The following is a 27,225-nucleotide window of genomic DNA, read 5'->3' as shown; positions in this document are numbered from 1 at the left end:
CGTTTTCAAATATCTAAAGATGCACTAGTTTAAATCTTTAACGTGATAAAATCTGTATAATTTACAAAAAAATCAGTACGTTCATCTGTAGAGTTGTAAGGCATGCATGTATGCAACTTTATTTTGGTAATAAAGTTAAATAGGATCAACTAATAATTTATGTAAATTTCAAGGCAGTTATAAAACTTATCAAACTTCGTCAAAGTGCAGTTGAGTTATATTAAAAATTACCTTTATTCAATTTTATTTATTCAATGAGACTCATAAACCAAAACTACAAATTTTACAAAAGGCTAGACGATCATACAAGGAAGTGAAGCATTTTCCTGCCCAAGTTATCTACATGATTGTTGTGGTTGGGACCAGTCTAACATCTCCTGTAACTGTTACCAACTTCTGTAAATTGCTTAAATATTGCCAATACAGAATGAAATGACTGAAAATATGTTGATAAAGGAAACTTTTAGAACACCTGAAAATTATATATGTGGGAAAAAATCGTGTTAATATAAAGGGCATTGAGGTTTAGACTGAGCCAGTTTTTAGATTAAAGAGGTAAACCCAACATTTAAAACACACCTCAGCTTCTATAAACTCTCAATAGCTCCTGTAGAAAAATACACCACAAGCATTTCATGACTTTAGTCATTTATTAGCTTTATAAGGACCTTTACAAGCACAAGATGGCTTGAGCGTTCACAACTTGTGCAATGTGAACATCGCAAAAGTAATTTGATCAAGCTGGAATGCTCTTCTTTCCTGTACAGTTAATTATCTAACACATTATGAAAAGCAGGTAAATCATGTGACGTTTTCTACACGCGGTCAGCTCTCCTCAGAAGGGACACTTCCACTGTTAGAATCAGGAGGGGAGGCAAACAAAGGGGGAAAAAAAATCCTGCTTCAAGAAATCAAACAAGGATCCTGGCTGGAACCTAGGTGTGGAAACCAAAGCAGTTTTTCACTCCCTGGTAGAGCAGAGAGAAATAAATTAACCTGAAGTACCACAACTGATAGGGGAATGTTTGATATAATTTTATTGTGGGTTCTTTCAGAGAAATGGAAAAATATAACCTTATACAAACATCTGATTCTCTTTTTTTCTTTTTAAATCAAGCTTGGAAGTCTCCCTTTTCCAACCAAGTGCAGCAAGAAAGCCAAACAGGGCTGAAATCCCAAGCAGATCCTAATTAAAACAGGTCACACCAGATCAATCCCAGGCTCATTTTGCATTTAGAAATTGAGTGCATCATCCTCTTCTACAATTCATTAAACCACAAAATTAACCTTCCAGCCCATTCTGAATTATGAATTTGGCACTTTTTCCCTGCATTTAAAAAAATTGTTTGGGAGACCTCCGTGTTTCTTTGAATCTAGTGCCTTCACCCTCTTCCTAAGATGACCCCATGTGCATTCCCAACAGTGCTAAAAACAACCAGTCTTTGCTTTGAGTTACGATATTCTCTCCTAGCTAAGGCTACTGAAAAGGTTCTGCAAACCTTAATAGCCCACACTGATAAGAAAAAGGAGGGGGGGGGAGAGAAAAAAAAAAAAGTTACCTTTAAAAAGAAAAACAAATGGTGAACAATTGTCAGTGATTCACTTGCAGAAAGTAAGAGAGGGAAATCTCCTGCCTGTGTAGTTGCCATTGGCTCACTCATGTAGGCTTCAGAAGTGCAGCTCACTGAATTTGCATCAAGCTATGTATATTTTTTTTATTATTAGCTGAAAGAACAGAAGGGGCAGGGTTTAGAGACAGCAAACCCCTCCCCTCACACACACAGACACACTCTCGGCAGACCAGCCAGATCCAGTCTTGGCCATCTTCAACTCCAGCAGAGATCTCTTCCCGGTTTGTTGAACGGCAGTTATGCAATCTGCTCCCCCTTCCTCCCTGCTCTTTCCACATATGATTGGAAGCGATCGTCACTTAAACAGATTCCATCGAGTCAGAAAAACAGCGCTTATAAAGCGGGCAAAAAAATAATAAGGAAGTAAAAACCAACCCCGCAAAGAAAATTTGGTGGTGGTGGTGGGGGCGGTTCCGTATATCCGTTGGATGGGTAAAGGAGTCTTTGCATGAGCATAGAGAAACCACATTTTGGCAGTTAGCCACGCCTCTCCTCAGTCTCATGGTCCTGCTGTTGACTAAATTGTTGTTTAATAAGAGCCTGTATAGGAGCTAGTCAGCTACAGCAATCCAGTTCATGTTGTCCTTCTTGGGTCAGAGTCCACAGGTGAAAGGGCAGAGATTTGGAGGGTGAAAGGAGGGTTATTTTTTTGCTTCATCTCTCCTTTTTTTGAGGTGGGGGTTGGGAGGGTGATGGGTAAGGGATTGGGGGTGCTGTTTGTCTGCCGGCAACTGCTGGAATTGTACTCAGAAGGTGGTGTGATGTCATTCGTCACGTACACTCGCTCGTTCTCGCTCTCACTCGCTCTCACTCAGACACTCAGGCCAGCACACACCGCTCTTCGGCTTCCACTCGCGCGTGCAAAACACAGAACTCACTCCACTGGGCTGCTTCTCTCAAGGTTTAAGGTTCCCCCAATCAGAGACAAATCTGAAAGAGGAGAATGAACAAGAGTGGCAAACCTTTGGCAACCTCGCTCAGAAAACATTAAACCTGAGCCTGGGAGAACCGGGGGGATCTTATTCATTCTGCACATTTATATTGGTCTACTCTTCATAAAAGGTTTCCACAATGTAAAGGTCAGCAGATGTTCACTAATAGTATGTATAAATCCCTTAATTAAAATAAACACACAAATACTGACAAAAGGAGCTTTTTAAAAACAGCCCAAGACATTTTACCTACAGAACAGTGATCACCAATGTCCAGTGGACAAATACAGAAGTTAAAATGAAATATCCCAGAGAGAGCTCCAAATATGATGAACCATGTGGAGGAGGGAGCTACGCACCAAGCCTGGCTCTTCAGTTTGCGGAGCTCTTTGGTGGCCCAGGTGGCCAGGGTCTTGGTCTTGCTGGTCTTGGACCGTCGGCCCTCAGTCAGAAGGTCGTTGATCTGGGGCCGAACCTCCACAAGCTTCATCACATCTTTGCCAAAGGTTGTGCAGAGGTCACTAGAGGAGGCGGTAATATTGTATGAACATATTCAGTACTTTAATCTATGATGTGAATTCTAATCTCAATGCCAATGTGTATTCCCCAGTCGAAGCTGTTTTTTTGCAGAAGGCCACTTTACCTCGATGCAATTCACTTTCTACATGTTCAAATGGCAGCACACTATCTAGTTAATCGAAGTCAATCTTCACTCAACTTCATGGGCTGGTTTCCCAGACAAGATTTAAGACTGGTTTTGAACCAAACTAGGCAAATTAGACTTGGGTCAAGAAACATTACTGATTATTACAAAAATTCAAATAAGTGAAAAGGTTAGCATGTATTGTTTTCCATCACCATTACCACATGGCTTTTACTGGCTTAACCTTGATCCATTCCCTTTGCCATCTATGGTTATTTAAAAATCCATAGAACAAAAAAGACTGCATAGGCCACAAACAAAATGATTCGAGTGACAAACCATTTAATGCCAACATGGAGCAACATGCATCATCACAGCAACATTATATAAATTTAGATAAATTATTGCCTACTTAGTTCTTTTAGTGAAGGCTTTATCTGGCAAACTGGATGTACATGTAGAAATTCACCATTATTCATTAACATTACAAAGGAGAAATTTAGATATTCTTGCTAATTGGCAGATCTGATAAAAGTACCCAAAGAAGGTACTGGATGGGATCAGTGTAAACGGTTCTTACCCAATGAGACCAACCGCGTTGGCCACCACCCCATCAGAGTGGTCCTCATCTTCTGCAATATGGTGGATGAAGGACAAGATGAACTCCACCCGTGGCTGCACCAGCATCACATCAGCTACCGGCAGAGACATGAGATGGAACTCCATTAAAACCCAAACACCACCCATTTCCCCAGACATCCAGCAAAGGTGGAAATAGTGTAGAATTTTTTTTTTATGGGATTAGCAGTGTTTTCATATCACTTTAAATGTGTCCTTTAAAATTTGTAGAGATCAAGATCAATTATTCACTGAATCTCCAACTGGGCAAAAACATTTCTATGCCAAATTAAACCAAACGACTTAATCCACACGAACAATGGCATTATTAAATTCTTTTTAATAATATGGGTTTTCCCTAGGCAGTTATGACCAGCAGGCTAACAAAGGCACGAGGAAGCTAGGAAAGGGAAAGCTGTACATGTGGACTAAAAGTTGAGTTGTTCCTTGGCATCATGTGTAAACATGTAACAAATCCCGTTAGAAATCTTAAAATCAGCATTACGTCTGCCATTGCACAAAATTCGCATCATTCAAACAAAGGAGATAATGGTGCACATTGACATTACAAGCCAAAATCTGTTTTCCTTGTCTAAATGTCAACATGGTAGTTTTACAAGAGGTCTGTTTTCAGATCTAAAATGCAGTTGCGTGTGGACAAAAGGCAAAACCACATAGAAATGTTGTATTTTATAAAATCACTCCAGAAACGATAGACTCTTATTGAGTCATGAAAACACTAAATTACTAACAAAGAAGAGCTTGTAGCATTTATCACGCAAGGTCTTGGCTCAAATCATAGTAACGATCAGTGTGCATACACACTATATTGTCAATGTATTCACTCACCCACCCAAATCATTTAATTCAGGTGTTCCACTCACTTCCATGGCCACAGGTGTATAAAACCAAGCACCCAGGCATGCAGACTGCTTCTACAAACATTTGTGAAAGAATGGGTCGCTCTCAGGGGCTCAGTGAATTCCAGCGTCGTGCCACGATAGGATGCCACTGGTGCAACAGGTCCAGTTGTGAAATTTCCTCATTACTAAATATTCCAGTCAACTGTCAGTGGTATTATAATATTAGTGGAAGAGATTGGGAACGACAGCCACTCAGCCATGAAGTGGTAGGCCATGTAAAATGACAGCGCAAAGTCAGCGGATGCTGAGGCACATAGTGGGCAGAGGTTGCCAACTTTTTACAGACAATCACTACAGACCTCCAAACTTCATGTGGCCTTCAGATTAGCTCAAGAACAGTGTGTAGAGAGCTTCATGGAATGGGTTTCCATGGCCGAGCAGCTGCATCCAAGCCTTACATCAACAAGCATAATGCAAAGTATCGGATGCAGTGATGTAAAGCACACTGCCACTGGACTCTAGAGCAGTGGAGATGTGTTATCTGGGGTGGCAAACCATGCTTGTCCGTCTGGCAATCTGATGGACGAGTCTGGGTTTGGCAGTTGCCAGGAGAACTGTGCCAAGTGTAAAGTTTGGTAGAGGAGGGATTATGGTGTGGGGTTGTTTTTCAGGAGTTGGGCTTGGCCCCTTCGTTCCAGTGAAAGGAACTATAAATGCTTCAACATACCAAGAGATTTTGGACAATTTCATGCTCCCAACTTTGTGGGAACAGTTTGGGGATGGCCCTTTCCCATTCCAACAGGACTGCGCATCACTGCACAAAGCAATGTCCATAAAAACATGGATGAGCGAGTTGGGTGTGGAAGAACTTGACTGGCCTGCACAGAGTCCTGACCTGAACCCGACAGAACACCTTTGGGATGAATTAGAGCAGAGACTGCGAGCCAGGCCTTCTTGTCCAACATCATTGCCTGATCTCACAAATGTGTGTCTGGAAGAATGGTCAAAAAGTCCCCATAAACACATGCCTAAACTTAGGAAGCCTTCCCAGAAAAATCGAAGCCGTTATAGCAGCAAAGGGTGGACCAACATATTCAACCCTATGGATTAAGATTGTCACTCATGTTCACATGGCTGCAAAGGCAGAGGAGCAAATACTTTTGGCAATATAGTATGTATTCTTGAACTTCGCACAGCAGGTGATGTTTAGTGATACCGTGCCCATAAGGTAGGGGGCACCGTGTGGCCACACTGCTGTGTGTATAAGGCTCAACTCACGGTGCACATTCTCCTGGTCTCCTTTCAGGCCCTGGATGATGCCTGTGTAGGCCTCCAGGCAACCTTCCCTCAGCTCATTCAGATAGTCCACCATATCGTAGTCTGTCTATAATGAGAGACAGAGCTCATCAACACTGGCTATAATACACATCGTTCATGTAAATTGTTAAGGAAGGCAGAGATGGCGTTGCCTACCCATTTAACAGGCTGACAGCACATTATTTCAAGTGAACTGCAGGGTTAAACCAGATAAACCAAAACCAAACAGGCAAAATGCTCATACACCAAAGCCAAGCACCTGACATTCTAAAAACACCGGCAGAAAGCATTACATGAGCACAACAAAAAAATTATTAGTCAAGATAGCTCCTTATGATGAACCTGCTATACAGACTGCTTCATAACAGATTAACCTCAAGTTTTTTAAGATCAGTCTGTGTTCCTTGCATTTATAGCAGCTAACCATCCCCCAGCATAAATCTTCATAACCCATAAATAATTAACAGAAAACAGAGGCCACAGCTTTCAGAGCCAAGTTCAGAGCCAACAAGGGTATACTCTAAACATGCGGAAGTGACGTGTGTGGAGAAGTGACCTTTAACAGCAGGTGTCTGTGTGTTACCTTGTCCACCTGTGCCTGTGAAGCTTGCTGCAGGGTGTCTAACACAACCTCCAAGTACTTTTTAAACTCTCCTCCAATGGCCAGGGCAATGTCACCAAACACAGACAGGATCTGAGGCTTCACAGACCTGTGGACATTCTCATTCTACACACACACACACACACTTCACAGAACTGCACAAGGCAGTAAAGGAGAGCTCTTGGGCACCACCCTCCCATGGATAAGAAGGCATGTGGCTGAGTTCATGGAAGCAGACACTTACACCCAGATTCTCTAGTAGCAGCTGCATGATTTCATCACAGTAAGGCAAAATGTTGGCCATCAGGGCCCTGCAGAGGTCACACACTAGACCCACGGCAGCTAGACACACCTAAAAACAGAGAAACAGAGTGAGGTGGGGGTAGGGAGAAGGGGAAAAAAAAAAGCTTGCTGTTGATCTAAAGTGGACATCTTCGTAATGAACTTAATATACCAACCCCCCTTCCTTCACAACCTTTTTAGTCCATTACAAAGCCAAAGTGTTGAATCTGGATTTATCCAGAGTGGACAGAGAACAGCCCAGCCATCCCACACACTGGATTAGACAGACCCTGTTTAATCTGTGATGACCTAAAACCCTGACACGCCAGATCTCAGAGCGGCAGGAGGAACTGTCATCACAAGCACATTCCACTATCCTGTCATCTGCTTTTGGGTGCAAGTAATATATTCAAGGGTTGGCACCATGTACATGGTTTCATGCCTCATCTCAAAACTACCCATTTTAATAAAATAAATAAAAATATAGAACCTATCAATAAACAGGTAAGCATACAAGTAAAACCCTGGCCTACCTGATATTCAGCATAGTTCTTAAGTCCGATAACCAAAAAGGGTTTGAAGGCATCCATGTATTTCAAGAAGTCACTGCCCAAAACTGGAAAGAGAAGAAGGGAACCCATTGCAGCAGAGAGAACAGTGTTTGAACATCAAGCATGAATAGGCTATTTTAGCCAGATAACAGCCACGGTTAGGCTGGTGCAAATGCCTTTCCACACAAAGATAAATGGGTGCTGACCTTCTACCAGAGTACTGACGGCCATGAGGGCGTCCTCCTGCACACCACCCGAGCCTGCCGTGCTCTGGAACATGCGCAGTAGAGAGGCCATGACCACGTCTGAGATCTGCAACGCGTCCTGGTGCTGCACTTTCCTCAGAACGTTCTTTAATGGGGAGGGACGACAACGGTGAGGAGGCATGTAGATGAGATTTGTTGAGGGAAGAAGTTACTGACAGCTATGGATGTTTAAACATCACAGCGAGTGACGGGAAGGGTCAAAGCTAGAACAAGGGTGGTGAGACGCACCTGTAGCGTAGCGCACAACAGCGACTGGAGGTCGTTGAACTGGATTCTGTCTGACGTGCTCTGGATGTGGGACTGGGGGGAGGGCACAAGGCAACAGACTCACTCACCATGGAGGAGTTCTTCAAATTTAATTACACAGGTGAATCCACTTGGTAAGATTATATAAAACAACCTCTTTAGGTTGTTTTCATGAAAAACATTTGTGCACCCAGTTTGCAAACCTACAAACTATTTCCTTAATCTACCATAATACAGAATAACATGTTGAATCTGGATTTATCCAGAGTGGACAGAAAACAGCCCAGCCATCCCACACACTGGATTAGACAGACCCTGTTTAATTTGTGATGACCTAAAACCCTGACACGCCAGATCTCAGAGCGGCAGGAGGAACTGTCATCACCTGTCTGTGGCTCAAATTTCTCCAACACCCCAAACTCCTGACTTAAAACATTCAGCGGGTCTCACTTCCATCTGAAGAACCTGCTGCAGGCGCTCCATGATGACCAACGTGGTCTTCTGTACGGCAGGGTAGCAGTCTTTAGCGCTGTTCTTGACTATCTCCATCAGGGCCTCGTATGCGGCACTGCGCAGGTTGTTCTGATGTCCGTCCGGTCTGCCCAAACCGAGACACAATCAGGGACTGCCAGCTAACCAGAGTCTCTTAACAGTCTTTAACAGTCTACTAGCTACTGTAACAGTTCACTTTGCAGATTGTAAATAAAGCAGTTAAAACTGCCCCTCATATAAACAGGTCTGCAGAAACTGACAGGCAAGTGTGACCATTTGAGTAGAGGGTGTTAAAGTTGACAGCTTTTTAATAACAATGGATCTACAAAGCAATCAGTGCAGCTGATGCACAGCCTACTGTATGTGTAAAGTAAGTCACTAAGTGCAATAATTGGGCTACAGTGATCACAAAAGATCAAAGCCCCAGGTGTCAAATGAATGCAACCCAGTTTGCTTAGACACATGCCAATGTCTAACAGTTAATGCGATGAGTGTAAGTAACCCATCAGGACCAAGCATTTTCCCAGATGTTCAAAAGTGATAGCTTTAGTATTGATGAAAGTTGTCATACAAACATAATGAGCATCTTCAGTTCAGATCCAGCAAAGCAGTCAAACTCCGACAGAGGTATTTTATTTCCTAATGCTTAATGTTTGCATTGTCAAAATGGTGGATAAGGCCTTACATAATGAAAACCACCTAAATGCTATTACTAGCCACACAACCTTCTTTGCACTCCTTTGCCTGCCATTCGAGCACAAAGAACAAAAACTTAGCCCATGATCATGAAGCTTCAAAACACCAAGAGCAAACAAGCATTTCAGCAGTAAAAGCATTTATGTAACAAGGCAGTGAAGTTCAAATTATCTGCATCAATAGCATCAAGTATAGTGGCACACTTCATACCCCTGGGGCTTACCGGTCAGTGGTTTCCAGAAGCTTCTGGACGATGAGCTCGAATGAAGAGGAGAGGCAGTATGTGCTGGGCTCCTCCTGATCCTCGGCAGCATCTGTGGCCTCGTATGCAGCTTCAGCCAAACTCGAGAACGCCTGAGTGCCACAGCACATGCAATCAGTTAGACAAAATCTCCCATACAACGTTAAAAGCAACAGCTACACTGTAACTGTGAGCTTATATTCAGTCAAAATAACCATGGATCAAACTGAAAAGGTGTGAACAAAGGGGAAAAAAAAAAAAAAAAAATCAATATGCAAACCTGACCATGGCACACTCAAAAGGGCCAAATATCACTTATTTGTACCACAGTAAAGGACATATCATACCAAAATTATAATGTGGAGGGGGCATTATTTTGTGGGCATGTAAGCATACAAGTCCCCATTGCTAACAAAGGTGAGAATGCTCTTTGGTGGTTCAGAGCTGTGAGGAGTTTACCCAGCACACATTGGAAGCCACACGGGGCTCAGCGCCGAGCCCTTCGATCAGACACTGGAGCAGAGGGGCCAGGTAGAGGTCATTAATAGCAGCTTCTGGCAGAAGGTCGCAGATGCGGCCCACCGTCCAAGCCGTGGTGTCCCTCACCACCACACTGGGGTCCTTCATCAGCTCAATCAGTGTAGGCATGGCCTACAATGGGCACAAGGGAAGAGGGCAAAATCGCTTATGAATATGGTAAAGTGGAAAAAGGAGAAGGAACCATTTCTGGAAAGCGCCAACTACATACCAAAGCTAAGTGAAATGCTTTACCACTGCTATCAACACTGCTATTTACTTAGCACAGTTTGTCAGTTTTCTAAAGCCAGCATGCAGCTGTGTCTGCAAGATATTCAGCTGTACAGGATCACCATTCTGAAACTGATAACTAAGCCATTTCCCCCTCGTAGTCTGATTTCCTTGGGCTAGTGTCACCTTTAAACAGACATGCCTTAAAATTAAACAAACAATATGAAGGTTATGACTAAAAAATGCTTTTTTCAAATACTGTTTTTTAAATGCCCTTTCCGCATTGTCACTCTGATGAGTCATATCCTTTGCCAAACAGGTCTCATTCCCACAGCACAACAGCACCACCTACCTGGGAGTAGAAAAAGTGCACAACCCCCAACCAGTAATATTCTTTACCGATAGCCATGGGGTATAGCATTAAGGTTACCACTGTGTTAAGGAGTAATCTCCAACATTGACACCTGACTGGCTGGTGTGTTGCTTAGCAATGTGGGTGGGGGGATCCCAACTTTCCCCCCCAGCACGAGCAAAGCTAACTGAGCTGATGAGCAGAAACGAGAAAATATTTGACTTTGCATAAACGCTCACCTCCATCCCACATCCTGAATGAGGGAAAAACCTCGATACAATTAAGCAAGATGAGATCAAAAACATTTTACCTACTACATTAGTGTCGCATTATATTACAGATGATTAAAAAAATAAAAATAAATTAAAAAAAGAAAGTCACACAAGGAAGGAAAAATAATGCAGCTGTATTTATGAGACTGGGTTCTTGCCAGAAGGGGGAGATCCTCACCTGGATGACAAGTGGTTTGAGCTGGTTGAGCTCAGGGCCCTCCAGGATTGAGCCGAATGCCATGACGGAGGCATCGCGGTAGCGCCAGTCAGGGTGTTTGATGTTTTCTTTGATGAAGGGTAGCACATGGGGTACGACGTCATCCTCGCAGCAGGTGGCTAGCAGCATGAGGCACACGCCCGCAGCCTTACACGGGTTCCAGTCATCGTCGTCATCATTCTCATCCTGTTAAACACACAAGATAGGCTTTAAACACACACACACACACACACACACGTCTGGTCTAGCTCTGACCCAGGAGAATGTTGATTCATTACTCCACACGCACATATCAGTTAGGGCATGATGAACCCAGTTAACGTCCCAGAGGAACACTTCCAGAGACAGCTTCGGATTTATTCATGGCTTTCTAATTAACACCCGCAGAACGCAGGAGAAGTCTGACCGTACATGTTTCTGCTTTCCTCTATAGCCCCAGAGTGCACTGTAGCTTTTCAGTTTAATGAATTTTGGGAGCGTGTTGGGAGAAGCACCTGTTTGGTGAGCGTCTGTGTGAGGATGGGAACCAAGTACTGTAAAGCTCCCTTTGCGTAGAACTTGCTGGTGTGCTCAGGGGGGCGCCCTTGCTCCGATGCCTGGTGGGGCCCAAGAATATCATGATTAGCAGAACTGAAATGCTCAGCCCTTCAAAGAAAAATGCTGGCAGACAAAACACTGGTTATTTTTCTCTACTAATGTTCAAAGAGGAGGAATCAGGGGAGACAGCCAACTACAGTGAGATAGTCATAAGAGAGCCCATATTACAGAGGTAAAATAAGAGAACCAACTTTCCTGAGTTGCTGAGCAGACAGAAGCCATTTAGCCACTCACCTCTGTGGCTTCAATTGCCAAATCCATCTCTTCATCACACACGTTGGACCAAAATTCAATTCCTTGCAAAGCAACTTCATCAATATCACTCTTCATGGCTTCTATTGTAATCTAAAAACACAGCCATAGGAGAACACTGTTAAATAGCAAAAGCAGCTTAGAGAACCTTATGCCCCATCTGAAAAGTCAAACTCAAGGTAACCAATAGCAGAACACAGTAACTCACTGCAAAGAGTGCTGGCCCCATATATGTCTCCATGTACTGGTAATATAAGGACATGATCTTCACCAGGTTCTGCAATGCTGCCACTCTGACCTGGTGAATACACAGTTCACCTGGTCATCCACTGAACACCACACACACACACACCCACCCATCCACCACCCTGAACACACTGCAGCACACACCATGTCTGGAACTCAGAGGTCTTAACACTCACCCTGGTGTCTGGACATTGTGTGGCTTCACAGACAACTTGCATGATAAAGTGTCTTTCAGTCTAGGATCAAGAAAACAGAACCAAAACCAATTGGAATACAGACTTCATTAAATTCCAAAGCCAGATAAATATTGAAATATGAACTCTATTAAACCATGAGCTGTGTCAGCCATGTTCAAGCAAGACATGGGGTCCCCAGAGCTCAAACCAAGAAGCAATGCTTTACAAAGCTGTGTGATGCATTTGGTTGTCCCCTTTGTTGAGGAATACAGATGTGTTTAGCGGGCCACATCTTGTCACCATATATACTCAACAATTCAACAGATCACTCCACATACAATAACAGCTATTGAAAGTGTTTGATAAACACTGCTTAATGAGACTGAACCAGGCAGAAACCGCAGGGGGGGGGGGTACACCGATGTCGTCAGAGAACAAGCAGCAGTACCTCCTTGTCAAAGTTGGCTTTGGTGAACTCTAGAGAGTTGAGCAGTGCATTAGTGGCAGCAAGTTTGACATTGTTGCTGGGCTCCTCCTTCCTCATGCCCTGAATGATGGCGGTGAGGATCTGGTTGGCGCTGTCCTGGAGCTGCTCTGGGTCCTAATGTTGAAACAAAATCAAACTGGTTTCACCATGTTTGTTAGTGGGCAAATCAATGTATAGTAACCACAGCAGGGTTCACCAGACATGGAACTCCTTAGTGAAAGACAAAGAATGATGACTACACCCAAAGATGATGGGTTTAAACACCATTACAGCACAACAGTGTGGCTCTACAGTGGAAACTAAAGAGATGCTTTTATAAACATTATATTAGTGATTGTATTATAAATGTGACACTAGTGAGTAATAAGGAACTACAGCCCAAGTGCTGTGGGACCAAGGGCGGGACACAAGGATTAAGGAGTTGACTTCTGGGAAAAACACTGATTACACTGTCCCCTCATCTCAACCAAGATCTTCACTCACTTTCTTGGTGATGAGACCACTGTTTAATATACCCTAAATCTGTAAACGTCTTTGGGGCTACATTTAAAACAGGGCAACAAAAGGAGAAATGGCTGCTACTTACATCTTAACGACAAGTATGATTAATTTATTTGGTGATTTTTAAAAGCCAAATTCCAAAGCAGAACATAAAGACAAACAAAACTGCACAACATACTAGTATTTTTGCAAATGTAACTAACTGAGAAGTGCCAAGACCGTGACCTGGTTTGATACAACTATATCAATTCCAGTGGTGACCATCCTTCTGAACAGTAGTTGATGCATTCTGCACACTATTCCATTCACCTAGTACAAGGAAAGTCACCTGTGCCAAAAGTACTGTGCAAGATTCCATTACAGTATAGATTACAACTTGGTGTGTTAGAATGAGGAAAGAGACAGTGCACCTGCTGTGGTTTAGCTAAGATTGTTATTAACCTGTCATTCCTCAGATTAACAATGGCTTATTTAAGGTAAAATTACTTCTGTCCTGGCAGATTGAGGAAAAAGAAAAAAAAATGCATCCTGCCATAACTTCCAGCCTAAGATCAGACTTTAGATTAAATTCATTGCCTTGCAGTACCATTGTGTCTTCTGATCAAAACAAAAAGCAAATAGCTGAAACTTGAGCCATACTAGTGGATCCTTCTCCCTGCTGTGTCATGGTGCGCAATATGACTCCTGTATTAAGGCACAAAGTAAAGCCCAGCCAAGCCCTGAGGACCACTGAGATGACCATTACAAATGGCACTGTTACACTAGCGCAGACTAATGCTGATCTAAGGATGTGGGTGCTGGAAGTAGAATGTTCATGCACGTCACTCACTATGTCCTGGCAGATGTAACCAATGGCCTCCAGTGTGGACTCCTTCATATGCTCCGTGCTGCTAGGATTGGTCACGTTGGCAACCAGCTGGGGGATGAGTTCAGGCCACTGACTGACCGGGATCTCAGCACATGCAATGCCTGCCACACACTGGGATGCCGAGCTGGGTCTGTATGTTTCTGTGCCCAGGGTCTGCAGCACCTGGGGGTGGGGGGTTGAAGAGGAAGGCAGGTGTGAAGATGCTTTGCTTAGAATACATTTCTAATTATGGCATTTAGCTGACGATTTTATCCAAAGCGACTTAGTTATGACTGAGTATAACTTGAGCAATTGAGGGTTAAGGGCCAGTGGCTACTTGGCAGTGGTGGGGCTTGAACCAGCAACCTTCCATTTACAAGTCAATGCACACTAATGTATAAACCAATGTATAAACAAAGAGAGAAAACTAAAAGGAAGTGAACTCTTAGACAAATGATCATATGTCTTAGCTAGATCTGCATACAATGGTCATCACTAAGCCTTCCATCTGTATGCTTTGCAAGTGCCCCTGAAAAGGTGTGCCAGCTGAATTAATGAATGCAGAAATTATGAGGCTTCCTACATAGTTCTTGATCTCCCTGCGGGCGTTGGTGTCGATGGCCAGCCATCTCTGCTGGTACTGTGCTTTCACATCTGGGTCCTTGGATGTGAGGGAGTTCTTCACCTGAAGACCAGCAGCAACCCGGGCTACCTGGGTGTTCCCTGGGTTGGCCAACACCTTAGAGAGCTCCACCAAGAAAGTGGGCTGCAAAGGGAGGAATGAAGGACATATGGGTGGATCTGAATGACACCTTAACCACTGTAAGCATATACAGCCTCAATCGTGTCATCAGAAATACACGCCTATGCAAAATAAACCTCAGCTCCAAAACACTGACTGCTTCAGATACCTTTGTGATTTGCTACAGACCAAAAGCAACTGGTTTTGAAGTCAGGCTATCCTTGTGCACTTCGCCAATACTTAAGCGTATAAAGCTAATAAACCCCCAGAAGTCATTTTAATCAAATGTCTATTTTACGAGTCATGGACAGACTATGGCTTTAGAGACTTACATGCAAGACCTATGCCTCAGAACAAGTTACACACTTCAGCCTTCTAGTTCACATAGCATTAGCGCTCCAATTAATAGTTTTGACCAAGATATATGACCCGAAATTCAACGATAGACTGAAAAATCTCAACTTTCGGACAGAATCTGTCCAAAACCTGAGTGGTTAAATGGTAAAGCGTCACCTTAAAGTGCAGCTATGCAACATATACCAGAAACATTTACATTCAACCGATTAACAGTTGCAGCGATGTGGGTGTTAACAGGCCTAGCAGCCTGCTAGCGCTCGGCTTCCATTCATCCGAAGACGGAGACGCCGTCGCGGAATGGAGGGAGTGAAAGGACCCGTGCACACACCGAGAGCTCGCGAATTCGGCACCGACACGGCGGCACTTGCTAGCCAATTTCTGGCGCCAGAGTTCAAAGTGAATGGTTAACGAGCACATCAAGATGACCACCGCACAGCATCACGCCTGCCAACTTACCAAATTTTCAATCGCCGCCTGCTCCAAAAACTTCTGTGCCGCCTCCAGCTCATGTCGATCTAAGGGGAATAAGACACATTACCTAAAAAAATCTAAATTTGAGCAAGTCAACCAGTCAAGTTAGCTAGCTAGCAATGGATGACACCACCTGACAGCAGGCTATTTAGCTAGCTAGCACTTGCCGGTTTTCAAAAAGCTAAAGTAGCTAGCCAGCCAACACGCTTATTAGCCAAGATACCCAGCAATCCAATTCGCTGTGGAATCTGCCGTCATGTAGTTTTATAGCCGAAGTGCCCGCAGTGTCTCGGCCTTCGTAATGCCAAATAAGCAAAATTATAAAGTTGTCCGCAACACACTAAAATTAACGTTGCACATCAAACAGTTGTCATCGGTAGCCTAAAGGATGTGATATGTCAGTCTTGGCAAAACTAGCTAGTTAATTAAAGCGAACAATCTATACCGTTATTTCCTAAATATTTACTGGACACAAACATTTATAAACTTTTAATTAGCTGTATAGCTAGCTAGCTAACTAGCTAGTTATTTGTCGACCACAGAGGCGCGCCATCTATTTTTCCAAACTTAGCGTAGCTAGCTAGCTAACGCGAGTAAGCTAGCTAGTTAGCCAAGTTATTTTTTCCAGACTTGCTAAGAGATTGCTTGCTAGTGCTGCATCCCTTGACAAATAACCATCCGAAGCGCCAGAAGAAAAAAGCAAAAGTATTTGAAAATACTTAGTATTTGGCAGCAAACTAGCTCTGGTAAAATTATAGGTGGATGTCTCGAAGGAAAAAGTACGTTAGCTGGCATGCTAAAAGGCATGCTTGTTTATGCAATGTGGTGGCAAGCAAACCATGGCCGACCACCGCAAAACGGGCCGGTAAACTTGAATTTCTGCTCAAGAATGCCCACTAGGTAGCTAACTACATGCATTTCTGTTCCAAAGTTACACAAACGTTCACAGTTTGTAGTAAATCACTTAAAACGCATTAATTCCGATGCCACCTTACCGCAGCTTTGACAAACTCGTCGTTTAGCGTTAAAAGCTAACCATACTAGCGTAGCGCGAGATAAGCGGCTTCGGCAACGTGCTAGGCAGCAGCTCCGCGCGAGAATTTCTCACGCGAGCCGAGGGAGCAGGCCTCGGCGTTGCCTAGCCGCCTTGCTAACTGCCAGAGGCACCCCTCCCTCTTTAACTGACAACTTTTTGAGCTTTGACAAACCCCCGTAAGAGATTGCCTCGGCTCTAAACACGTAATTTACAGCCGTATCAGATGAGGCGTAAAACAAAGAAGACGCCGAACGGAGGCAGAAGTCACCTGGGGAGACGGTTTTTTCGAGGATTGTTATCAGCTCCATTCTCTGTCCCAGCCACTCTTCACAGAAGTAGTCGCTAGCTGGCTAGTTAGATTGCCGCGCACAACTCAAACCAGATTATATTTCCTCGGTGTGTTACACCAATGGGAAATGAAAGTAAGGAAGTTGAGGAAACGTGCTGGAAAAAAGAAACCCCGACAAACGTCCACTTTCGGGGGTTTGTCGATGGAGTTTTCGATGCCTGCCGCCTGTATTCAAGCGCTCCGCGGGGTAACAGCTCCTTTTTAGCAGCTTGTTCTCATCCTGTGTTGTCGGGAGGGAAAGGGCCGCGCGCTAGACTCCCGCGGAAGAACATCACGCGCCGACGCAGTAGAGAGAGAAGAAAAAAAAAAAAATCATCCTGCCCTTCCGCGCGCCGCCGTGTCCTCCGCGCGCACGCCTGCCCAGTGAGAAAAGATTATTGGTCTGCACCAGCGAAATTATGTCATGTACATAGGTTTTTACATAGAACCAGGTCATTTATGTAGACTTGGAAAAAATTAATAAATGATTCTCTAATTCCTTGTGCTACATAATAGGAATTTAACTTACCTGTTAGCAGTCACTTTCTCAAATTTAGGCCAAAAAGAAAAATCTAATTTTCCCATTCTTTCTCATCAGTTTGGTAGATGCTGATCGTGTTTTTAAACTTGTTTTTGAATGAAATGTGAATGTACTCAGATCGGCGAAAGAAGACAGCTTTGATAGGGAAGGGGGGCGGTGCAAAACTAACACAACATGAAACCGTTTCTTTTAGATTCACATTTAGTCATCACGCAGTACTGTGACTTTAGCAGCCACATACTGACAAGCACACAAATCTAAATGTTAAGTACTGTCTTAAGTACTGTCTGCTGTCGTAAGTACAATAAAAAAGACAGGTAATGAAGTGGTCTCATCAGGTTCAGTGCTCTAGGACAAAACAAAAACTGCTTAATACCTGCCTGAGTAAAACCTATTAGCTGCAACTTGCAATGAGTATATGGACCACCCAGTGTACATTCAGTTGTGCTGCTATTGTCATATTAACACATCATTAGCTTTATTAAGATGTCTCCTAGTCCTTGAAGGCTTTTCACTGCTAAATAATTTTTTTTGTATTCAGTCCCAGACTAAATTTGATCTGTGTCCAGTAAGTGGTTCAGTCTGAATGCTGCAGTAAATGTTGGACCACATGACAATTTGTTTCACAAAATATTAAACAAGATTTTGAATTACGAGTACAATTCACATGACAAAGGTCTTGCTAATGATAACTAGACAGTATCAGAAAATTAAGTGTGCTGTCATCACACTGTTATTCAGATGTATGAGTTTGGTAAAAATATATCTATACAGGCATGTGGATGGATGGATGGATAGATAGATAGCTAGCATCTGAAACCCAATATGGGACAGTAATATAGGTTTAGAACTTTGGTTTTACCCTTTCGCAACTTTTGTGACAACTTTGGTTGTCACAACACTGTACTACATAAATATATGTATTTATCAATATCTGCAATAGTTTAATCTTTGAAACTTTGATTTACATAAGCACATCAAAACATGAATGCAAAATAATTTTATAAGCCTTAACTAAAAATGTAATTACCCAGAATCTTTAAAACAGGTATGTGGATAATATCATATTGCTGACTCTGAAAGACTAGGAAAAATACAAGCCCTTAACTTTTCCAAACCCAGCTCCTGCAAAGTACTTAAATTCCCCTCCGTTTTAGGCTCTCAATCCAGTCCGTTGATCCTCCTCTTTTTATTGAGTCGGGTCCCAGCACACCTACCACAGATAGCCAGGAGCAGGAGGACACCAATCACCTGGTTCGGGTGCAACCGGAGCTGCAGTAAGAGCATTTTGGTTTTGGTTTTTAAACCCAAGGTGCATGAGCAGAGGTCCTGGAGATCTAGCAGCCCACGGTTAATTAAAGCCTTCAGCAAAATCGGAATATTAGACGTGGGCGTGTTGGAACTAAACTCTGCAACTCAACATGCAGAGCCAGGAATCCCTGTTTTATACTAATACACAGATATAGACTTGCAGATATACACTGACACCTTGAGCAATCCCTCAACCTCCACATTAAACCAATGAAATGATGGTAAAAACATTTCTAAGTCCACTAAAAATGCATGCCTATAAAAGTTGTACTTAATGCATATTTGATGTTGGTGTTTGTGCTCATCTTCGTGTATAAGCATTCAAGTCCATATTTTATTTAACATAATTCATATTGCAGTCATTGTGAACAGCTGGGATTTCAATATACACAATAGAATTGTAACATTTTCTAAGACCCTGCCCAGCACAACCCAACCCGGTCCCAACACCCCCCCCCTACACACACACAGAGAAAACGTTAACAAAACAAATTATCTCCCAACCCCGTAAGAGCCAAACCTGCATTCTGATCCTGTCTGCCATTTCTGCAGTCGGTTGGTCGGTCGGTCAGTCATTCTGTCAGTCGGTCATGGAAGTGTGTGTGTTTCTCAAGTCAAATACGTGTGCTGTGACATACAGGTTCTGCCCCACAGAAGCTCAAATGACTTCGGTGTTCTGCTGAGCCCAGCGAGTCTTCATACCAAAATGTCTAGTGTCTGTCAGGGAGGAAAGAGAGGTTTCTTCGAACCGCAGTATGTCTGTCGATTGGTTTCCATGCGAATCTCAGCCAAATAAACATCAGCAAAGTGGAGGCACATTTACTGCCTCAGGATCCTCTGAACAACAATCACTGACTGTTCAAGCTTGCCACTTTAAAACCCAGCTTTAGCTCCACTCACTCGCCCGCCCACCTGCCTGTCTGTCTCCCCGCCTACCCCTCCTCCCTCCTCTCTTCTGTCAAGCGTGTCAGTCAGTGTCTTAACGTGTGTAAACGATAAATGTGTCTTAGGATGAAGTGATGGCTGGCTGGGCACTATTTCAGACACCGTTCAAAGTAGGTGGCACCCACATAGCCACCGCGGAGCGACCGCTGAACATTCTGCTCGAAGAGCCTTCGGTTCGTCTGCAGCACTTCTGCTGCTTCTTTGTTCAAGGGGTCTTCAGGGTTGGGCTCCTGGAGCAGATGTATGAGGAGCAGAGAGCATAGGGACACAGGACAGACCAGATCAGTGGTCACGTAAATACACCCAAACACCCAACTTTCACACTTTCCTTTGCATCCAGTGAATGTTTTCAAAGATCAGTTACTGGATGTTATGTCACAGTAATATAGCTCAATGATTCTACTAAGATTTGGCCATTTTGTATGTTAAAGCCTTATTTTGCATTTATTTAGATTTATTTATTCACTATAAGACTAAGGACTAGAGGAACTGGTGAAGATGGGGCCAGTCTTTGGCTGAGCAACATACAGCATCAGCAGACGCATGCCAAACTACCAAAACATATATACACATATACAACACAACAAAAATAAACCATATTCTCCACTCACTAAGAATAGATACTGTAGTCCATATATGATGGAGTTAATTGTCAACACAGGTTTCCAGTCTTCTCTGAAACACAAAGAAAAAGAAAAAGGTTTACTCAAGTGTCTTAAGCTGATCCAGACCAATCAAGTGCACCAAGGAACTCACTGTAGATGAGACACTACTGTACCAGGTAAGTCACTACAGGTGCACCAGGGAATTCACTACAGGTGCACAAGACAACTCAACAAAGCAAGTAACAACAAGACAAATTTTAATGATCTGAAAGAGGAATAGGTCTTTATGAACCATCTGTACTGAATTAAATAGTTCAGTAGTTCAACAACTGGAAGCTAAAAGAAAAACTCCAACCTTGACAGCACAGCCAATGTTCCCAGCAGTTTTTGGTGCCAAACTCTTACCTCTGAGTGTGCTCAGGATATGAGAAAAGCAACAGTTCAACACATGGAATTCAATATGTTCCTGTTTCAGATTGTTTTTGCACTTTGTTTTTCAACAATTTTGTAAGACAGGAACTTTAAAAAACAATTTTTGAAAATGTGATTTGTATACCTTGAATTAAACTCATGCCTAAGTAAAAATAAATAAATAAACCTGAAATTCGATTAGAAAAGTAAGTAAATAAGTAAATAAATAAATAACTGTGGCCCAGAATCTGATGAATGAACCATGAAGGGGTGAACCATTACTGCCAACACATTGTACAGATACTTCTAAACAGCTGAGTGATAAGGTTTTACTGAGAAAACAGTTCGATGTTTCAAATTATTTGTACTTAGTTTTGGTTGTGAGGTATCCCATGCACTGTGTTTTGCCTTTGACAGAGCCAGTGAAACACATAACTCAGCAGTGCTTGGGCTCCCTACAGAGCGTTTGTGGTTTGGTGTCATGTTTGCATCAGTAACAAATGTCCAATTATGCTGTGATTCACTCCCTTTATGACCCACTAAATTCTTCAGGAATAAACACCAAAATCACATATTGTAAAACAGCAGACTATGGAAATGATCCGAATCCCGTGATACCTCAAAATATTTAGACACACGTTGCCCTCCAGGTCAATGTTGGGGTGATACACCATCGTTTCGCACTTCACTTTGGGAGGGTCATGAGGGTAGCCCTGTCCGACCTGGCAAAGATAAAAACAAAAAATTAAAGCAAGAATAAGAAGTGCTCAAAAGAGGTTGAAAACAGAAGGTATCCTGGAGAGCTATATCAATAAAATGTGATCCATCACACGAGTCACATGAAAACCTGCTTAACATGAATGGTGTTAATGGTACCCCATTCGATGGGTGTACAGCACTGCTGCTGGTGCTATTCCACTCTATACCACTTAGTTACAACCGCAATCTACCACAATAGACCAAGCTAAGCAAGAACGTTTTTATACTTCAGTTGTAAGACAACATGCTTTTCCCAATGCAAGCACCAAAACAAACATATGTGGCAGTAATCTCTGCATTATATATACAGCAATCACATGAAATGTCAAATGACTGACTGATTAGTTAATCGGATTTGGATTCCTTGGGCTAGGGCTCCCACAAATTAATACAGGTTTGGCCCCCTGACATCCTGTAATGGAAATTGTGACTCAACCCTCAGATTTCCCAATCTGAGCTGCAGCCTTAGGGGCCTCCAGTACTGCATACTTCTGTTTTCCCTGCTCCAACATGCCTGTCCAAGACATAAAGGGCCAGATGCAGTAAACAGTTGACAGTGTAGATCAGGTGTGTCAGAACAAGACAAGCACATTAAAATCTTCAGTACAACCCACAGATCTGGTAAGTGAGCATCTCTGCTTTGTGTAATATGAAGAAAAAGAGATGTAATGTGTGTAGGATATAATTAAAAGAGGACATCCTTTTGTGTGGGATATACATCCAACTTAACCTGAATAGGAACACAACCAAACAGAGGATCGAGAGGAAGCGCCCGCAAGTGAATTTCTGGCAGCCAAGTCAACATGTACCAGGGCAAACCAGCAGTGAGCTGGAGCAGAGGAGCTCAGAGTGAATTTGTGAATAGGTGAGTTTCACTTTTATCATAGCATCAAACACATGGGTAATAACTTCTTGTTACATATAACAGCTTGTTACATTAAAATGATACTTGTTCACTGTTATCACTACATATTAGATTCCCTCCCATCCACTGATAAACAGCAGCATGCGTGCTGTGATCAGAGATGAACAGTGTATTTATAATGTGGACAGGCTCTCATCTTCACATATAGTCAGATCCAGACTCTGTAAAGACATAGTTGTTGACAGTTGTGTCCCTGAGAAGTCCTGAAAGAAATGGCTAAAGACCACACTGTTGAGTGCCAAGATTTATTAATTTTAAAAATAAATACATACATAAATACATTTCAAATGCTTACCTTAAAGCTGAAGACAAACTTGCCTCCTTTATAGAAGCCCTGTAAAATAAAGATCTGAATTCACATGCGATACATCATCAGAGAGCATATATACCATTTAAGTTTCCATCTTCATTCAGAAATAGGATTTTTTTTTTTTCAACCTGCATAGGCTGTGAATCAACCTTACTGACATGTGATGCTGTTACATCTAAGTTTTACTGCAAAAGAAAACTAACATTTAACTGAACAGTACTTCATCAACAGCAGCAAACCCTTATAATTAAAATATTTTTTGGCCCAAATGATCCAAGAGGTTGTTATGATTAACTTGTTTAATAACCTAATCAATCTAATTTAGCCCATATCATCTTAACTGATTAATCACTACAACTGTCCCATAGAGAAACTATTTAACTAGATGTTGAGCTCCATCTGGGACCAAAGAATAGAAGTGGTAAGTATCATGGAAACCTCGTCTGGTGAAATGATGAGTTTAAAGTTCAGTAGATCATCCTGGTCAGGAAAGACAATCTCACATGTCTTTGGAAGGTTCAGCTCGTTTATGTCTGAAAGAAAGATTGAGTGAGGGAGAGAGATAGAGATGGGGGTTGGAGGGCAGAGAGAGAATTACTTTTAGAAGTGTGCTATGTGAAATGAGAAAAACAGGACAGGCTGAGGCTTTTTAATTTGCATAAAATAAACGGACGCTCATATTTATGTGACTTGGACATTTTACAGCTTAAGATCTGTGAGATTCAGTTAACATCTCTAAGTATTAGGACTGGAAATCACTAAATATCAGTTTTTTGGACAGATTCTCAACCAAAGCACTTCATAGAAAATTGGATAATTGCACATTTTATTACAGATACACATTTTTAATTGCATTATTTTCTCTTCTTCTGAGATCAGCAGATCAAGTTCCTTCAGGGACAGGTAATGTTTTCTATAGATTTCAGACACCATCAGAGAGATCTTAAAACACTGCTATCTATACCTTGCAGCCTATAATGAGGCATTCCATGTAGAAAGTGATGTGAAGTGTTTTTAGCTCTGCCCTTTACCCTTTGCATCTCACTTAGCCCTGCAGTTGGTGTCTGTTTTTTCCTGTTTCGGCTGTTAAAACATAGCTCACAAGACTTCCTAGATTGGCCCATCACTTGCTGCCGCTGGCGGTGGTGTATGCGAGTCACATTCTGCTCATATCATCTAATTTTTAATGCACATTGTATGCTAGAGACAGTAGTTCAGCCTAAGCAGCCAGTGAAAATAGGTCAGTAACATTGGACCATCCATGAGAAGTCATGACAGTGTGTACAATGTAATGATGCCTTGATTGTTAGGATATTAATGGCAGAGATACAAGACGACTAAGCTCAGAAGCAAAGTTTCCTTTATTCCTTTCTTCAACAAGAAAAGAGAGGCATGCTTACAGCAGTGAGCACACATCTAAACACAGACTAAGCTGTAAACTTAAAGCAAAATGTACATTTTAAAAGAAACATTTTTAACTCAGTAGTGTCACGGTTTAAACATTCTACACTTCAAACAAATAAAAATGTAGGCTCAAATGCTGGGGAAATCATTTACTGCACACAGTGCATTACACATGATGTGGCAAGCACTGTTTTGACCATTATTGTTTTCATTTGCTGGATCATGTAAATGGTGTGATTCATCAGACACATACAGAACACTCATGGAGTGTTCTGAGACTGGTCAGGATGTACAGGCACAAATTAAAAAGCACACCAAAAAATGAAAGAAAAAAACCCCAAAAAAACCAAAAAAGTGTGCTGCCATAAAAATTAACAAATATTTTGTGCAACCCTAACTGTGACTGTTTCAGAAAATAAGTTAGCCTTACAATGCTATTCACAACACTGTTAAAATGAAAACAGCTGAACAGTGTGATGGACTGGAAATGAGGAATTTTGCTGCAAGACCTGTGTAGCAGTGCTGAAATTAAAATGATGGGACTTTGTTTCAGCATAATTTGAAGCAGTGCAGTACCTTACTGGGTAACTTGCTGTAAGGCAGTAAATACAGTGCTAAATAAATGGTAAAAATGCATTACCATTTATTCCACTGGTTGCAAGATAGACTGCTCAAGTGTCTGGGGGATGATAGGTCCCCCAAGGAGTTAACTACTGCTGATTAGAAACGAAAACTGTAACTGTAACACTTTGCAACCTTTCTAGAGATGCTACACTTTGCCAATAGAAGTTGACAAAAGCAGGGAAAATGCTGCAGTTGCACTACTGTATACTACTGCAGCATATCACATGCACTGCAGTCACTGAAATAACCAGTGGAATAGGGTGGGTGCTATAACCTGTTTTTAAGTCACTACTGGATTTTATGATCAAAGCACAGAAAATTTCAGTAATTCTAGCACTCGGGTTAAAATATATGAAAATAATAATAATAATAATAATAATAACAATGTCTCTCCTTATCATCAGCCATTTAAAATTGCTGCCAAATTAAAGCTGCATAGCAACAAGAAACTGATTGGACGCTAGACCTTTATTTGTTACATTCTTCCTCTTGTTCACTGTTAAATTGCTTACTTTGTACATGTACTTTTTCAAAATGACTCAACTCATTTTTAATGTATAACTAGTTTTGCTTATGCATGGTGACTGTTCCAACACTTTTTCAGATATTGCTAACCTATATATTTATTTGCCACATCACCCAACCTGAATATTAAGGGATGACTGGCAATGAAGATGGAAATCCACCATACACGATGTTCTATGGATATGTGAACCACTATAAACATGAAAGAACTAAAGTTTCCAAGTGGGTTATCTAATTAAGGATAGCATAAAACCTATTCCATATGCAAATCACTACACTTAATAAACCAAGTCAAATACGTCAGTGAAAGATTACTGGAGGCAGTGCATGACATCATCCCTGTCAGAGCTCTCTGCCATAAGGTGCCGATACACTTTTTGACCAGGACTAGACCAGTTACGAATTCATGACTTGTTTCTCAATCTAGACGAGCGAATATTAGTAGTGACTTGTTAAAAGTCTACGGCTTTAGCTATAATGATCAAAAGAAACGAGAAATTCCCACCTGAACTTAAGTCTTGCTTTCGATTTTGAATATCCACACCTCCCGAGTTATTACCTATAGTTGGGATCTCAGTCAGCCCTCTGATTAAAACGTGAATTTGTTTGAAATGTGCAGACACGCTTTTTAATCGTATGATAGTATATTATTTTACGCAGAATTTGTGTAGACATGACTATGTCCTAGCCATTTGGACAGTGGTGAGTGAAGATACTATGGCGTTAAACGGAATTGGCTACTAACAAGGATTTATAGGATTTCTCTCAAAGTGGGCAACTACTACGTGCGCCTTCAGTTCTGTGGCTTAATAACAGTCCGAGTATAAACTTTTGTAGCTAGTTGGCTGATTGGCCAAAAAACCCCAGTTAACTTAGTTGTCCATATTTTACTGCTTCGTACAACTAAAGACCTGAACAGCCCAAACTATTAGTTTAGGTTAGCTAGCTGCGTAGCTAAGTGAGTGTCTAGGTAAGTTAACCTAACAGTTAACACTACCATATAAGTGACCCCCTAATGGTGTAATAATAAATATATCGTTAGTTAACGATATTTAAAAGATGTGTCAAACACAGGGCAAACAGGAATAACAATACTACTGTCTTCCATCAGGAAATGGGCTTGCTAGCTAGGTAACTACGTGCTGGCAAAGCGTTTTGGGTTTTTCGGTGAATACTGTTTCTCTATAGTCTTAAAAGAACTGTTATATTTGTCTGCCTGTTAAAATGTCCAACGTCAGCTATCAAAACAAACACCAAACAGTTTATTGTGTGTAACATTTTACTGAATAATTCTAGCTGGCTAACTAACTAGCTAGTTAGCTTGCCCGTCAGTATGGAGACCATCATTTTGCCACCACCTTCGAGCTACGACGTTTCGTTTTCGTGAGAATATAGTGTTATGTGCTGGATATAAAGATCAGACTCATTTACAGTAAGAGCATGACTGATAATTACATTGGTGTACACCACGTTCAATGTCTTCGATATGGGGCAATAGCTTTAGGAAGGTTAAAACTAACGTTAGATAGCTAACCGCTAACTAGCCTACCTTTCTGTATTCGAAGCTGGGCCGCACTTGCTTTTTTACCCCCGGCTCCTGTTCTGTTTCCTCCAGCGGATTCTTCATCTTTTTTCTGCTGTTTTAAGGAAAAAAGCTTAATCATTTTCTGATTCTGTACGCCAAAAATTCAGCTCCTTCGCCGAGATGTGTCTCTCGTATTGAATTTTAGGCTGCGTAAGCAGACTGCACAGCACCGTAGGTAACGTTCTGGGTGCCGGTGCGTCTTAACTATTAGCCTGTGGGAAGTCTAAACATTATCTTCATTGACGCTGCCTGACATGTAAGGCGAAAGTAGAC

General features: G+C 42.1%; 2 protein-coding genes and 2 non-coding genes across 4 annotated transcripts; all 4 read right to left on the bottom strand.

Moving 5' to 3' along the window:
- Nucleotides 1–631: 631 nt before the first annotated feature.
- kpnb1 (karyopherin (importin) beta 1) lies at nucleotides 632–17,316 on the bottom strand. The gene is made up of 22 exons (XM_027016072.2): nucleotides 16,948–17,316; nucleotides 15,629–15,687; nucleotides 14,657–14,839; nucleotides 14,056–14,256; nucleotides 12,687–12,839; nucleotides 12,239–12,298; nucleotides 12,025–12,114; nucleotides 11,799–11,909; nucleotides 11,462–11,563; nucleotides 10,929–11,153; nucleotides 9,839–10,030; nucleotides 9,362–9,492; nucleotides 8,401–8,548; nucleotides 7,933–8,004; nucleotides 7,645–7,789; nucleotides 7,421–7,503; nucleotides 6,850–6,957; nucleotides 6,588–6,731; nucleotides 5,966–6,071; nucleotides 3,787–3,901; nucleotides 2,923–3,084; nucleotides 632–2,561 (listed from the first exon to the last, which is right to left on the bottom strand). Coding segments are annotated over exons 1-22 (2,631 nt in total). The 5' UTR covers nucleotides 16,988–17,316; the 3' UTR covers nucleotides 632–2,560.
- LOC113581161 lies at nucleotides 7,104–7,246 on the bottom strand. The gene has a single exon (XR_003411042.1). It is a non-coding gene; the product is annotated as a small nucleolar RNA SNORA79 (small nucleolar RNA).
- LOC113581162 lies at nucleotides 8,192–8,334 on the bottom strand. Its single transcript, XR_003411044.1, has one exon. It is a non-coding gene; the product is annotated as a small nucleolar RNA SNORA79 (small nucleolar RNA).
- Nucleotides 17,317–19,140: 1,824 nt separating the features above from the next.
- ube2m (ubiquitin conjugating enzyme E2 M) lies at nucleotides 19,141–27,188 on the bottom strand. Its single transcript, XM_027016107.2, has 6 exons — nucleotides 26,917–27,188; nucleotides 23,253–23,347; nucleotides 22,800–22,838; nucleotides 21,439–21,542; nucleotides 20,416–20,479; nucleotides 19,141–20,034 (listed from the first exon to the last, which is right to left on the bottom strand). Exons 1-6 carry the CDS (start codon nucleotides 27,029–27,031, stop codon nucleotides 19,894–19,896), a joined length of 558 nt encoding a protein of 185 aa, XP_026871908.1. The 5' UTR covers nucleotides 27,032–27,188; the 3' UTR covers nucleotides 19,141–19,893.
- Between the last annotated feature and the right edge of the window lie 37 nt (nucleotides 27,189–27,225).

Source organism: Electrophorus electricus, chromosome 8, assembly GCF_013358815.1.
Source record: "Electrophorus electricus isolate fEleEle1 chromosome 8, fEleEle1.pri, whole genome shotgun sequence".
Taxonomy (NCBI): Eukaryota; Metazoa; Chordata; class Actinopteri; order Gymnotiformes; family Gymnotidae; genus Electrophorus; species Electrophorus electricus.
Note: the sequence above shows the minus strand (reverse complement) of the source record. Positions and strands in the feature narration are given on the sequence as shown.

Bases quoted from the DNA above. Each gene is read 5' to 3' on its own strand.
- kpnb1 (XM_027016072.2), bottom strand. From the start codon at position 16,987: ATGGAGCTGATAACAATCCTCGAAAAAACCGTCTCCCCAG. The intron at 11,910-12,024 runs GTGAGTTACTGT...CTGTGTTTTTAG, and splicing joins TGGGGCCAGCACTCTTTGCA to ATTACAATAGAAGCCATGAA. The intron at 7,790-7,932 runs GTGCGTCTCACC...TCCCCATTAAAG, and splicing joins TGTTGTGCGCTACGCTACAG to AACGTTCTGAGGAAAGTGCA.
- ube2m (XM_027016107.2), bottom strand. From the start codon at position 27,031: ATGATTAAGCTTTTTTCCTTAAAACAGCAGAAAAAAGATGAAGAATCC. The intron at 22,839-23,252 runs GTTTCCATGATA...TTTATTTTACAG, and splicing joins TCATCATTTCACCAGACGAG to GGCTTCTATAAAGGAGGCAA. The intron at 20,035-20,415 runs GTGAGTGGAGAA...CATCTGCTCCAG, and splicing joins GACTACAGTATCTATTCTTA to GAGCCCAACCCTGAAGACCC.